Genomic DNA, 15,452 nt, shown 5'->3' on the forward strand with positions numbered 1-15,452 from the left:
AAATGAACGCTGCAGCACTAAAATCGTATTCGATGGATGTATGGTTCATAAGATCATTCAATCCAAGCAGTACATAAAACTATGCACAAAATAAACAGCAAGAACCAACTATTTGAAAGACATTACCAGATTAGAGCATGTTTAAGGCAATGAACTAATAATATAAAATACTAGCAGGTCTTGTGCGTCTTTGATGGGCTCGGTATTTTTGCTTCCAACTATAAGTTTATTTACCAGGTGCTATTCCTCTTCTGACACTATTTAAATAAAAATTTTGTGGGCGCCCTCCTCTGTGATTCTCATACCAAGTACCTAAGCGCTGGCAAATCGAGAATTAAATTGTAACATTTCTGAAGAATTAAATAATAATATTGTGGAATTAAATTGTGAAATTTCTGATTCTCATCTTGCAATTATTGCAATTTTTGTGGTAAGACTTCTTTCTATGCAAAATTTGCAGATCTTCCCCCAGGTGCGAGAATCAATAAGGTCCTAGCGGAACAAACTCTTGCACAGGCCACATAAAACTGCCCATGAGAGAAGTTTTCCCCCCTTTGGAGCTCGAACTTTCCAAAACCCCTTCTTAGTGTGCACCTACATGCACCTATGATAGGATACTCGAGCATACATTTCAGCTTCCTAGCTCTTGCCGTTTGGGCTGTGGGCGTGTGTGTGTGTGTTGACGCGGCTTTCTTTTGTGCCTCGTGAAATATACATATGTACATACATATACATATTAACGTACATATGTGTATATATGTTTCACTCCAGTACTGCGCCCTCTCTTCTTTTTGCTTTTGCTAGAGGCGCATATCCGTTCCGAAAGTTTATCTGCGTACAGGGTATTACACTGTCGGGCTTGCTCGACTGTAGCGTTCTCTCTTGTTTTTTCCTTAATTTATATATTTTCATTTTAAAATGTTTAAATATCTCTCCACGTCTCTCAGATAAATTGAATGGAATACGCTCTAACACGAATACTTACTTTTAAGTACCTTACTCATTCCAAAATCTGTCTGGCAGATGAAAACTTTAGCCGGGCACATTTTCCATGACCTCCAGATTTAGTAAAAAACTTGTTTACATTTAATAAAATATGTAATTGAATGTTTATTCAAATCAATTGTTAAGTCATATCTATTAGTTCGTAGTAGTTACTTATCAAAGACATTCCGTATGCATTGCACTTAAAGTTTGGAAAAATAACTATGTCCAAGTATCACTTATTCAAACCGGATTTGCTTAGGTCTAAAAAAAATCGTGTCGTATGGACCAACAAAATTGTTCAATTCATAGCTGCAGAGCGAGAGGCACGCGGGGGGCTCGGTCCACGTGAGTAATGCATCTGCAATGCTATGATAATGACAATTTGTAGTGGTCTTCTAACTGCTAAGTAATTGTAAATGTACAGATTGGTTTTACTCGTAGATGCTGTTCTTATTTGTTGTTATGGAGTGCTGCTTAAAGCCAGAGAGCATCGATGGCATCATCAACGTCATCGACAGTCACACTGAGACGCTTTTGTGGTAGGCGCTGCTGCTGCTGCTGCTGTTGATGTTGATGTTGTTGGTGTTGGTGTTGCTGCTCACTGACGACAACGGCTTTGGCCTCGACTTCGGCACCACTGAGCAGGACCATGAGGAGAACACTGCTGCGACGCGACCGCTGATTGGACGACTGTTGCAATTCCAGCTGCTCTGGCCGCTCCTGCTCCTCTCGCTCTTGTTGACTTGATCTCTGCCTCAGTTTGCGTAACCAGCCGGTTGCCGGCCAAATGCATTTGCCACTGCCGCTGCGGCGCCTCCTTCGATTGTTGTTATAGCCGTGCAGCTTGCTGTTGTTGCTGTTTCTCGTTGCGGCTTTTCCGACACTGGACTCGAGCATTTCAACTACGCTGATGTCATTAGCAGTGCCGTGGCCGTTGCCGTTGCCGGTGCCGGTGCCGGCATTTTCGCAAGCACATCCATCAACATCAGGCTCGGTCTGTGCATCGACCTGCACGGCATTTCTGCACGTTGTTATCGTTGTTGTTGTTGTTGCAGCCGTAGCTGTTGACACAGCCCGGCTACTTTCCTGCTACACATTTGTCACTTGGGTCGTCAGACCCAAATCGATGGCCATGCTCTTGCTCACCGCATCCGTGTGCAGCAGTCGCTGGCGCCCGTAGCCGCGCATACCGCCACCACCTGTGCCATCCCCATCGTGCTGGGACAACGGCAGCCATTTGTTGAGACAACGCGGCCGGAAGAGTAGCGTAAATGTGGTACGAAATTGTCGACTCATCGAGCAGTAAAGTATAAAATTGATGCTCGAATTAATAAGTGCCAATATGTCCATTAAGTCACCTGGAAATGAGACATTCAAGTGGTAAGAAAACTGCGAGCACTAAGAACGTCCCTAGTGCGTGCTTTAGGTCATGACGAAGCTGCAAATAGTTCAGCCAAAAAAAGTCAGCTTAGCTAATCAAACCCTGCCTGCACCTAATGAGTATTCTCATACATATATATTGAGCCCTTTGTCGCAGGTCAAGCGAAGCGCGCGAAAACTACTTGTACTTTGAATAATTTAAATGCCAGGCTACTTAATAAGACAAAGGGCTCAACGGGCTCAATTGCAACGCATTTATGATAACTACAAGTATTGTGTGTAACGGTGCGTATGATGGATGTGCCAGCACTGTCTACAGGGAGCATTGCTCGAAAATACTTGTAACAATGACAATGTCTGCGCACATCAATCTGCATAATTAATGCAGCGATTATTGATTTTCAATCGCACTCATCGTGTTCAATTGCAAGTACAATCTAGGCGAATAAACTACAGCGCTAAACTTTAGCAACAAAGTCAATATGAAATGAATATTTAAAGTCAGAGATTATTTTTATGTCACTATCAAAGCTACCTCAGAAATCACTAGAGATTTCGGGTTGGATTGCTTTTTGAAGTGAAACTTCTTATGCGAGGGTTTTGAATGCTGGATCACAAACCTTTTCTGTGACGAAACCAATTATACGGCAACAGGCACACATAAATAAACAGCAAGTAGACCAGAAAGAGAAATTTTATAGCTCTTCATAATGGTGTTTGTAGCCGTTTCCTAGCGATTTTTCTATTTTCTTCTGGCGCATTTTTAGTTGATTTTATGCCCTTTCTCTAGATACTTATGGTTGTTTTTCTTCCCATTTTCTAGCGGGTTTTTGAGTTTGAAAGCTACCAAAAGAGATTTCTGTGGCACGGAGAATTGGTTCGGTTCAAAGTTAAGACTACAAAAAATGTCGTTACGTCGAATCTACATTTTGGATAAACTTACTCAGCTTTAAGTAGCATTGAAAGTAAAATGCATCGCCCAGCAGGGCATTCAGCAAACCCATAATGCCCTGCGGAAACTCGGTGATGAGGAAGAGCAGAAGTACGGCCAGCAGCATGCGCGTCGTCCGGTCTGTCTGCTTCTCCTTCTCCAGCAGCTTGCAGCTCTTGGGCTGTGTGGGAGTCACAACCTTGCCATTGACAATGGGCTGCATATCGTGGGCAGCATGATAGGCCAATACCTTGCGCCGCCTCTTAGCCTCCAGCAATGCGTCAATCAAGCGCACCGACAGCACCGTCAATGCAAAGCAGGGTATCAGCTTGATGAGCACACTATAGATGAGAAAGGTGGCATTGCGCAAGGGTCGATCGTGCAACGCCAGCGCACTGTGATATAATTTAAAAACCGTAATGTTGCGCTCTCCGTTCGCTATTGATGATGTTGTAGTTGCTGTTGTTGTCGTGGTTGTTGTTGCCGGCACAACTGTTGTGAGTGAGAGACCTGTGAGTAGAGCAGCCACTGTGGTATTGTTCCCACTGCCCGCCACCAATGGCCAGGCCATGTCTGGGGTGGTACTCGAGAGCACCTGCAACGTCACATCCTCCTGCAATTGGGCCTCACTCAGGCCCTGTTCATAGTCCAAAATATACTGGCTCAGTGCCACCGACTTGATGGTCTTGCCACTCGCATCCAGCGTCTCCAGAAACTTGGCAATAGCTGTGACCAAATACAACCAAGGTGAGACGACCAGCACGCATACCACATATGCCGTCGCTATCGTTATCATGGTGGTTCGCATACTGCACCACACCCGATTCCGTTGCGGATAGCTAACCGCTATGTAGCGCCAAACGGCCAGCGTCACTGTCAGCCAAATGCTGATCGTGTGCAGCACTTGGGCAAAAATTGAATGGAACTTGATGAAACAGGCCCATGAGTAGCTCAGCTGCTGTTCCCGAGGCAGACTCGCGCTGAGTATATAATCGTGCACTGTATAGGGTATATATTCCAGCATAACGGCCAGATCGGCGACGGCCAGACCCGTGAGTATAGCATTGGTGGGTGAACGCATCTCGCGCCGGGACAACACAATGATGTTCAAAGTGTTGGCCAATGTGCCCAATATACAGACTATGAGTGAAAAATAGCCATGAATATATTTATAACTGCAATGGGAAAATATTTAAATTAATAAAGTATCATCAGCGATTCATACACGTTTCATAAAAAATGTAAAGGTCATCGTTTTTTTTAAATCTTTTCTAGAATCCGTATATCTTTTTTTAATGTCAACCAACTCTGTATATTGCGTGCAATCGATTACTTTAAAATATGAACGTTGCTGCATCAACAAAGCCAACATTTATTAGCTTCGAATCCATTATGTTCATTGTTTAATTGAAACCAAAGACAACATGTAAGTATAAAACAAAGAAGAAAAAAAAAACACATGGAAAAAATTCCACAGAACGTGTAAATGAAAAACTAACAAAACAAAATCCTTTTTGTAATCCGATGTAGCCTCTGTTTGTTTGTTTTTTTTTTTTGCTTTATTTTTCATAATTGTTTACTATGTGTTGCTTTCAATTGAATTTTTTTCTTCTAAGAGACCAACATTTTGTGGTAAAGTAGGTGCCCTCGGTATTATTGATTTCAATGGACAGGGTAGATGTGGATAAAATACGCTGTTGTTATCGCAGTTGAATTATACTTTGAAAGGCAATTCTGCAATAAATATAGCATTTGTTGTTGGTACAGAGGTCATTATTGGCATTTATTTTTGGGCATTTGGAAATCTTGAAATACCCGTGAAGGGTTCATAAGAAATGCCTTTCGATTGGACACACTGACGATGTATTCCTGAGGTAATTGTTCGGTTTTGTTCAATTATAATATTTAATGTTGTTAATTATAATATTTTCTGTGTTAATACGAGTCTCATAAAACGTGAATCATATAATCGTTTAAAACCGTTTTACTGAGTCACTTATTTATTGTATTGAAGCGATTTGTGTCTTATCTTCGATCTGATTTATTCTGCGAAATTACAGGGAAGCATGAGGTGCTGTGTTGTTGTTCTGTGCTTTGCGGTTGCGTGTGCGGAACACTGTTTTATTCATCACGGCAATTACACACACGATTTCATTATGTGCACATCAGTTATCACAGTGCAGCACAATCATTATGGAAATTGCATTTTAAAAAGTAATTAATATGCTGATGTGCGGCCGCTGAGTGCCAGCGAATGTGCCCAAATGATCTCGCACCGCCCTCGACCCATGCCATCTGCCACTTGCCACTTACTTTGTGTGAAAATCGTCGAGGCCAGATCCGCAGTAGTGCGGCTGTGATATATTCGTGACCATCCTCCCGTCAATACTGGGCTGACGCCTCGTCTGCCCCTTTTGTTCCTCCCTAGTGTGGGCTTCAGGTAATGGTTTTTGTTTTGGGCCCAACCTGCTTCTGAGCCGCTGTGGTTGTTGTTTTTCAGCTACTGCCTATACTTGCGCTGGCCTCTGTGCTCTGGGCTGTTGTCAACATACCGTGACTGATGCTTTGCCGGCTCATTAATATTGCCTTTTCGATTTCCCAATAGTTTAAAATGCGCACCGCGCTCCAAAGCCACTTTCCATAGCTCCCGCTCCTCTACCGCTCCCTGACTTCCTTAGTTTGCGAACTGTGGGGAATCGGGCTTGCAATCCTGAAATTAAATGCAACGATTTTTTGTAATGTATTCATACGTAGACATGTGTGTGTGTTAAGCATGTCGTGTGGAAAGGCCAAAATATTACGTGTTACAATAATTTTAAAAAGTCCATTATTTACATAATTTTCACGTAGCATGCAAACACGAAATGCAAATTTTTAGCCAAATCATGAACACGTGCAAGAGTGTCGGGCTTAAGTTTAAGGTAATGATAATGACATTGCTGAGCCATCACGTTGGCCTTTAACCAAAAGGCAATGAATATTTCAAGGCACGACACTAGAAGCACGAAGATGCGACAGTCATTATCGTACCCCCAAGGAAGACATTTAAGTGAATCCTTAAAAATATTACACTGCCTACGCCATTAAGTATTCCAGTCAGTGGCTAGTCCCATAATTACTTTTCAGAATTTTCAACTCTTTTAAAAACTTCTAAGGAGTAGTGGTGTCAACAAAAATTACATTTTAACAAATATGCCACTACTTTGATGAATTTTGAAAACTACTTTAAATTTAATTGGCTTACTAGGTTGCTTTTAGACTTTATTTTAAAAGCTAAATTAAATGCAAGCAATGGCAATATGAGATAAGCTATTAATTATAGCCATTTTATTAATTACAAGTAAAGTACCTATTAAACATTTAGGGATCTTTAGTGAGTTCCGTACAAGTGAATAAGAATAAAAAAATAAATAAATAAGTGCACCACACATCGTCGTATTAATCAATGGATTATAATATTTATTCTTCGTGTTAAGTAAATTAAAGTTTAATAACGATAGGAAGATATCCATAATGCAAGTAATACTCATGTCAAAAAAATCTCAAAAGTGTATTCAAGAAATAGTTTCCTAATTATTTCAATAGTCATTGATATCGAAAAAAGCATCAAAATACATTTTCAAATATTGATTTCAAAGAGATTATGGAATCACATTAAACGCCACAGCAGCATAAATTTATTATTCAATGCCATTTCGCAAAATAAAGTGCTAATCAACCAGTTGGCAGTGTAATGTACTTTAGTCTCATTTAAGCCACTGTGTTCCACATAACGATGCACGCACAAAACCCATAAATTCTCTAACCCGACCAGAGAACAGTTGCAGATAATTGACCGAAAATGCTACGCAATGGCTCAGACGATCCCATTTAGACAAGCAGTTTTGTAAGTGTGTTGGCAACTAGTGCCGCCCCTTTGTACCCAAATACAAGTAGAGGGGGAACCAGAAAGTCATTTGTCTTGGCATTACAAAGCCAATCGAATGCCCATTTCGAAAGCTAGACATTAGGGGCCCGCATGCAAAAGCATTGTCTGGCAAATGGAAAGCAATGCCTGCAGTCGTATACGCAATGCTTTTAGAATCGTTTGAATGGACGAATTATTAGGCGCTGTGCTGCTGTGTTTAGCTTTCATCATGCTTTGGGCATAGTTGAACAATTGAAAGCGTTTCTGAGGGAGAGCTGTACTTTTGCTTCTGCTCTTCTTCCTTTGTATTTGCACATTTAATTAAAAACTTTTGTTTTACATTCGCACCACCAAGAGTTGGAAGGTTTGAGGGCCGGACCACAAATGTACCAGCAAGGATCAACTTCGGTTTGTTCCGATAAGTGACAAATTTCTCAAGTGCCTTGTTTGAATTGTAAACGAGAGACTATGTGAAAATTGTCTTTTATTGGAAAACTTTTGTGTAAACAATACAGATGGCTCCCTCTGCGATGCAAAGCAAAACCGCACATATCTCCATGCACGTGTTTCTCTGTTTGTTTGTTTGTTTGCGTGTGTGTGTGTGTGTGTGTGTGTGTGTGTGTGTGTGTGTGTGTGTGTGTGTGTGTGTGTGTGTGTGTGTGTGTGCGGCTTATCAGATTTTGCATTTATCGGGCACACTACAGAGCTTCGGTTTTGACTAAGTCATGGCTATCTGCAATGTAATGTCACTTAGCCAAGCGAAAAATCCCCTTCTGGTTAGCCAATCAGACTTCCATTACAGTGATTAAGTCTTTTGTCAAATTGTACGCCAACTACAGTGACATGCAAAAGTTTTCTCAAGTCCTTTTCTGGGAAACAATGCATACATTTTTCAACAGGCCAACCAACACTATGAATATAAATATGAAAATGCTAAATCACAGTTTGTTGAGCTGCCGCCGCCTGTCTTAACTGCTTAGTTCATTAATTATAAACTTGACCAGTCGCTGGCATAATTAAACTTCAAGCTTAATGCGCTGCATAGCTGGCGTAATTAATAACTTTTAGCCAACAATGAACAGCAATTGTGACAGCAACATGTGTAGGTAACGACCAAACACACACAACATCAGCACCCAACACATAACAGTCCGCCTGCATTTGTTATCAAATGTCATTATTAAACTATATTGAAAGCGACATAACAACAACAACAACAAAAAAAAACCAGAACAACAGCAGCAATATACTATATAACAACAACAGCGTGAAGCCAATTGAAAACAGCTGTCAGTTGCTGGCTAGCAGCACCCAAGGACGCGCCAAGGGACAAATTATCTGCACAGCACTACACTGTGGAATACAAGAAAAAATGAAAAATAGTAAGTACAACAATAAAGTTGTGCTTGAACAGCCCGAAAACAGAACATAAACAGAACAGAAGCCATTGCTGGAATTTTGGATTCCAGTAGGTCAATTGGTAACTCTCAAGACTATCGATGAAATTATCGTTTTTAGACTCTGCAGCAGTAGATTCGCTTTACTTCTTTTACTTTTTGATGGTGCTATGAGACTAAATAGTATGTAATTGCTTGATCCACTATAACATGCTATCTTGTTTTATCTAAATTCTCTTTTATTCTTTGACATGCTCGGTTCCCTTTAAGGACGATACATTATTAGAGCAGTGGTCTTTCAACATGAACTCGAAATATGCATTTCCTTTTGCCAAACTTCAAACTTGTTTGTCAAATTTGAGCAAAGACGATTTATTTCCAGTCGCTATGAGCCAGATCTCCAGAGTATGCTGGATGGGGCAGCAATTCCTAGCCCAATTAAATTTATGTATTTATTCTAACGTTACAAGTATCAATTTATTTTTAATATGTTACGCTAGTAATTAGATACTTATCATCAAATTTAATGCAATTTGTTAGTTAGTTTTGTTTGCAATTAAACATGACAATTTTGGATATTTTATTATTATTATTATTATTTTTTTATATATTATATATATTTTTTGTCTTATTGCATTAATGTGTCCTACTAATAGTACAAGTCTAGTAACGTTATGCCTATTTAGATGTACGAATGCAAGTACGGATCCGAGCTTGCTAATTTATAACTTATAATTAGAGTTCTATGTATGTTATTTTCTTAACGTTCTACATTGTTATTGGTTCTCTTCTCCTTATGTCAATAATATTTAGTTATGCCAACGGCTTTGTGCATACTTGATAAGGTCGTGCATAATCCTGCTGAAGAAGAACTTTTTCTCGGCTAAATAGGAGTGTGTTTTTTAATTTACTATGCAATTGTAGATTCTTTAATATTAAATGTTGATGAACCTCTGCATTTAGCAGCTTCCACTAACACTTCTATATGCATTGTAATGCATAATAAAAATCAATTAAAAAAGGTAGAGTGTTGTCTCATATTTTAATATTGGCACATGCAAGAACGGAAAATCTCCGATTTAAACTCGTACAAAATAAATGTTGTCGGTAAATAGTAGTCGATACACAATTTGTATCTGTTGCAGCCCTAGTTAAGTTCTATGTATTGCCTCATCCCTGGATTCTGGATTCAAGCAAATAAATAAAACTTAGTTTAACCTCATTAAACCACCTGACAGATCCTCGTGCCTTCTTTTAAACAAATGTTAACTTTAATATTTGTTCTAAGTTTGAAACTTGTTTTGAACACAATATTCGTTTCTGTTAAAAATTGGAATCGATGTTTGCACCACTGTGGTCTGTTTTACTTAGCGGAGTAGTCGGAGGAAAAGTCATAGTGGTGGGAGAGGGGAGAACAGACTAGGCCGTAATTAAAATGTGACAAACAAGCAACTAGCAGCGACAGCAGTCGCATGTAGATTGGCCATGGCTTGAAATGAAGCCAAATTGCGCAGCAGCCGCTTCGGCCATCTCCCTCCTTCAAGTTCCCACACCACACCACGCTCGTTCAGTCCGATCCAGTCGGATGCGGCACATTATATAGGAGCCATTAATAATGCTGTGCAAATGAAGCAAGTTGCCTGCTAATGGCCACGACAGTCGCATAGTCGTCCAGACGCCCAGACGCCCCCGTCTGGACAATTTCATTTGGAGCGTTTAAGTTTGCTTACGCATTAAATTCACAAACTGCTCTCGCCAGCTGTCAGATGCCACGCGCACGCGACCATCCCGCCCCCTCCCCATATTCCGCACTCCTTCAAGACAAGGCTGTCATCAACAAGTTGTGCACATTACGTGACCTGCTGGCCATAATTTTAGTAAGTACGGCAGCGGTTTCCGGTCAACGATGCTTGAGCTCCAGCTCGAGCTTCGCAATCAGTAAATGGGGGTCGGGAGTCAAGGGAAAATTATGCCGCCACATCTTAATGCAATGTGCCGCATACGTTACGTATTAGTTGCTTTTTGCTTCAAGGATCGTGCGAAAACTCGTACTGTTGTTATTATTGTTGTTGTTGTTCTTGTGGCTACTTAGCTATTTCAGCTATTTTGCTTATTGTGTTATTTATATGTTCCTACTATTGCTTCTTATTGTTCCTGCTCTTAGGTATTTGTGAGCCAGCAGAAATTCCATGAATTCAATTAAGTGCGGGCGTGCAACATGCTGGCTGGCTGACTGGCTGACTGGCTGAGTTTCGAAATTAGCACAATATTTACATGCCGCTGAGTGTTTTTCCATTACTAACGAAATAATTTCTATGCTCTAGTCATAAATTGTGTGGACGTGTTTGTATGCGCGCCACAACCTTCTTCCCCTACTGCCTTTCAAGAATATACGTTCTACTTGTAGTACTCGTTTACTACAGTCAATGCTCAATAGATTTATTGCCAAAGAGACAGCCAATTTTTGAGAAACACTTCAAAATAAATTAACAGTTAGTGTACAATGGTTATTAAGAATGCTCAAAATAAATTAGCCCTACACCAAAAAACAACCAAATAAATGAGGTTTAAATAATAACAATAAATTATGAACAGAATACGTTCTAAGAACAACAAAATTCACTCACTTTTAGTTATGTTTCATAAAAACAGAATGGAAATTTGGAATTTGTTCTTTAAATTCCTAAAACAACCAAATAAATGAGTTTTAAATAATAACAATAAATTAATAACGTATTTTCCTAAGAACAACAAAATTCATTCATTATTAGTTATGTTAAAAAAAAAACAGAATGAATATTTGAAGTTTTTTCTTTAAATTCCTAAAACAAGCAAATAAATGAGTTTTAAATAATAACAAAAAATTATAAACGCATTCTCCTAAGAACAACAAAATTCACTCATTTTTAGTTATGTTTAAAAAAAAAAACAGAATGAAAATTTGGAGTTTGTTCTTAAAATTCCTAAAACAAGAAAATAAATGAGGTTCAAAATAATAAGAATAAATTATGAACGCATTCTCCTAAGAACAACAAAATTCACTCATTATAGCCTGTACCCAAAGGGTGAAAGGCTATACTAGTTTTGTGCGCATGTATGTAACACACAGAAGGAGGCGTGGCAGACCCCACAAAGTATATATATTCTTGATCAGGATGAGAAGACGAGTCGATATAGCCATGTCCGTCTGTCCGTCTGTCCGTCTGACCGTCTGTCCGTCTGTCTGTATGAGCGCAAGGATCTCAGTAAGTACAAGAGCTAGGATAACCAAAATTGGTATCAAGGTTCCTATAAGCCCTAGGCAGAACGAGTTTGTTTATTTTTTCTGATACACCCCCCACTCCCCCGCAATTCGTATTTTTTCTTATAACTTCCGTAATTCTCGGAATTTAAAAATCAATTTTGGTAGGTACATTCAGTTAGTACTAATGTGTCCGTGTGCCAAATTTCATCATGATAGGTCAATTCTGAAGAAAGTTATAGCCATAAGTAAAATCGCTGCTCATGCGCTGCCTGCAGCTCTGTCGGCAGCGCTGCCCGCAGCTGTTGTTGTTGTTGCTGCTTTTGTTCAACTTTGTGCTGCATACATACACGCATATGAACACGCATACGTACGTGATGTAAATGTATGCTGTTTAAACTGAACATAAACATGTATTTTAATTTAATTTAATTAATTATTTTAATTAATTCATTCATTCATTTTTTTTAATAATTTAATTTTTTTTTTAATTTTTTTTTTTTTAATTTTTCCTTTTTGTGGAGAGTACAGGCTATTTTACTGTCGGGCTTGCTCGACTGTAGCGTTCTATCTTGTTTTTAGTTATATTTAATAAAAACAAAAGGATATTTGGAGTTTGTTCTTAAAATTCCTAAAACAAGCAAATAAATGAGGTTCAAAATAATAAGAATAAATTATGAACGCATTCTCCTAAGAACAACAAAATTCACTCATTTTAGTTATGTTTAATAAAAACAGAATGAAAATTTGGAGTTTGTTCTTTACATTCCAGATACCGCAACGCTGGTAGAGCGGCGGTAGATATTTCAGTTAAAGATACACATTTTTGTGATAAAATTTGGAATGAGATCCAGCCATGCTATCTTATTAAGCGACTTCTGGAAACACAAAACAAAGATTAGTATTCCAAATCAAAACACATTTGTAAACATATATTGTTAAGGTGCTAATCTGAATGCACGGCTTCAATGCTTTAACAGAAAAAAAAACTACACAATACTACTACACTCTTGATTCTTAATTCAATAGTAGTAAATGTTCAATATTATTGAGAAAGTTTATATGTAGCTGTTAAAGTAAGCTTTTTATTTCCTGAAAAGTAAATAAGTTCGTTACAAAACTAACAAAAATTTTCTACAATTTTTCTTGCATCCTACATCTTCATCTTGTCATAGATGCATATCAAATGCTTTTTTTTGCATCTAAGTGCTTACAAATATCCAGATGTGAAATTAATAAAAATATAAAACATAAAAGCTGTATTTAAGGTTCATATTAAACACATATATTTCGAACTTATAAAACCTCAAAATAAACATTCTGAATTATTGAAACGTATATAACCAGTGTGTACCGTATTGTGGCACTGAATAGTGCTGCCTATAGCTGTTGTTGTTATGGAGTTGGTAATAGCCACAAATAGACATCAGTACAAATGCATAAAGCAGTGGTTTTCTCCGAACATTATGACAGCCGCCTAGAGGCCCGCACCATCGATATCTAACAATGCCTTTACACTACGGCTAGCAACGTAATGTGCCGCATATGCGCACTAATTAATACCCAACGAAAGTAATACGTTTGCTACACTTGGCTCTAATGAATTTGGTCAACAGCCTTGACGAAGCTGCCGCCTCGGAATGGTAACTCGAGAAGTTGCCTAGAATCGACATCAATCTTAGATACGAATAAACACATGCCTTCCATCCACTTGCTGCGCACTTAAGAAATGCTAAAGCAATGAGGCTTAAAATGTAAACAGTTTATTTTTTCAATTCTTTGCTCTTCCTGTTTACACACTCCACCCACACCGAGGGACTAGAACATACAATAGAAAATGGAGGAAAACGGTGACCAAAAGTTTGCACAAAGCGTAGGAGTACAGCAGAAAAATAAACTGAAAGCATATTGAGGCACAAAGTTCGAGCATGCTTGTGCCTGTCTTCAGATAAAAACTAACATGGGGAGGAAAAAGCCGGAGTGAAAAGCCGAAAATTAAATGCATAACAGTAGCCATGCGAAAGCAATTAAGTCAGCAAAAAAGTGTACGATGAGGCAATCTATGCGACTTTTTCTGCTCAACCAAATGAAAATTGGCATCACACACACACATGCACACAGGCTGAGAAAAATTGGCAAATGGCAGTCGACAAATGAGTCTACCACCTGCAATTGACGATGTTATGCAATCTATGGGCTCGACAAAAAGCCACTTCTCGACAGTATTTTACACAGCTTGAGAAACCACAACAGGCTCTGTTTCTTTTTTTTTTGCCGCAATATGCCTCGTTTTTTCTAACTTTCTGATTGTGTTTTGAATTGCCGCCAGGCAAGACACAAAACATGTTCTTTTTTTTTTGGCTGCAGAATTGGAAATTTGTCACATGGAGCCACAAAAAAAAGCATAAATATTTGTATATAGAAGCCAAAGTTCGAAATTAAATTTTGCTTCTGCTGATGGCTCTTTTGTTAGCACACACATGCCACTCACACATACGAGTATACGCTCATGCGGGTCTTATTATTACATATTACGCATCATGATATAATGCCTCGAGCGTTCAATTATTAACGCTTATTTATTACATGTTTTGGGCATCGCTTTGTTGTGGCCGTGCCGCCTCACTTATTGCTTACTCACTCACTTATGTGTTGCTTCCGGCTCTTCTTCTTCTGCTTCGATTTTTTTTATTTTCTCCCCCCATTTTCAAATGTTGCCGAGACACAGTGCATAATTTTGGCAATTCAAATTGAAAAGGAGGGCACAGATTCACAGACTTTGTAAATGGCATACCCTTAAGATTCACAAGACTTTAAAGCCAAATATCGAGAATATGGAATTATCCAACTATCGCTGAATCTTGCTTATCCTGGAATTTGTTTTCTCTTTAAAGTTACAAACATGAAACTAAAGCTGTAGCTTTGTTTATACAAGTATTTATTTTATTTGCAGCAAACTAATTCGTGAAATACTCAAGGAACGTGGAGAAGCTAATATTTGTTAGGGAATAAATAAATACATATTAGAAAAGATGACGACGAATGTATACATGAAACATTTAATTGTAAGTAAGTATATTTTCATGTTTTTAAAATGAATTTACTATATTTTTTTTTTGTTTCGAAACAAATAAACAAACACCCTGATGAAGGTACGATATGCTGCCACAACACATATGTACGAGGAAAAGTGAAATAATTGATTTTCAATTATATGGTAGTAAATTTTAATCAATAGATAATGTTCAAAATGTATGCTGAAATCTAGAACTCAACAACGATACGAAAACCATTAGGTCTGATATAAAAATATTACAATATTATTTCGATAGGGTCGTAATTTAATTTTTGCCATCTTATGATTTCTTGATACCCATTCAGACCTTCATTCCTAAGGTTGCTTTTACATACACACGATATTAAATCGAGAATATCTGCTATATGTGTAGTATTAAACATCATTATTTTCTTACCAAAATACATTCAAGTGAAAATCAAAATTTTGCAGTTAGCCGGCACATCGCACAGCCACACAGTGAGATGTTTTATCTGACAGATACCCACACCACACCTTCCTAATTTGAAGCAGACGTACTAAGTAGAGCAAAA

At 38.6% G+C, this 15,452-nt stretch overlaps 1 protein-coding gene across 1 annotated transcript in view; it reads right to left on the bottom strand.

Annotated features, from left to right (window-relative positions):
* Positions 1 to 1,082: 1,082 nt before the first annotated feature.
* LOC115632137 overlaps positions 1,083 to 15,452 on the bottom strand; it is a 41,019-nt gene continuing 26,649 nt past the window's right edge. Inside the window, 3 exon segments of the mRNA XM_030529152.1 lie at positions 1,083 to 2,345; positions 3,311 to 4,473; positions 5,612 to 6,008. Coding sequence (XP_030385012.1) covers positions 1,462 to 2,345; positions 3,311 to 4,473; positions 5,612 to 5,673 — 2,109 coding nt within the window. The 5' untranslated portion in view covers positions 5,674 to 6,008 and the 3' untranslated portion in view covers positions 1,083 to 1,461.

The sequence above is a fragment of the Scaptodrosophila lebanonensis genome, unplaced genomic scaffold, assembly GCF_003285725.1.
Source record: "Scaptodrosophila lebanonensis strain 11010-0011.00,11010-0021.00 unplaced genomic scaffold, SlebRS2 tig00001415-arrow-pilon, whole genome shotgun sequence".
In the NCBI taxonomy this organism is placed as follows: Eukaryota; Metazoa; Arthropoda; class Insecta; order Diptera; family Drosophilidae; genus Scaptodrosophila; species Scaptodrosophila lebanonensis.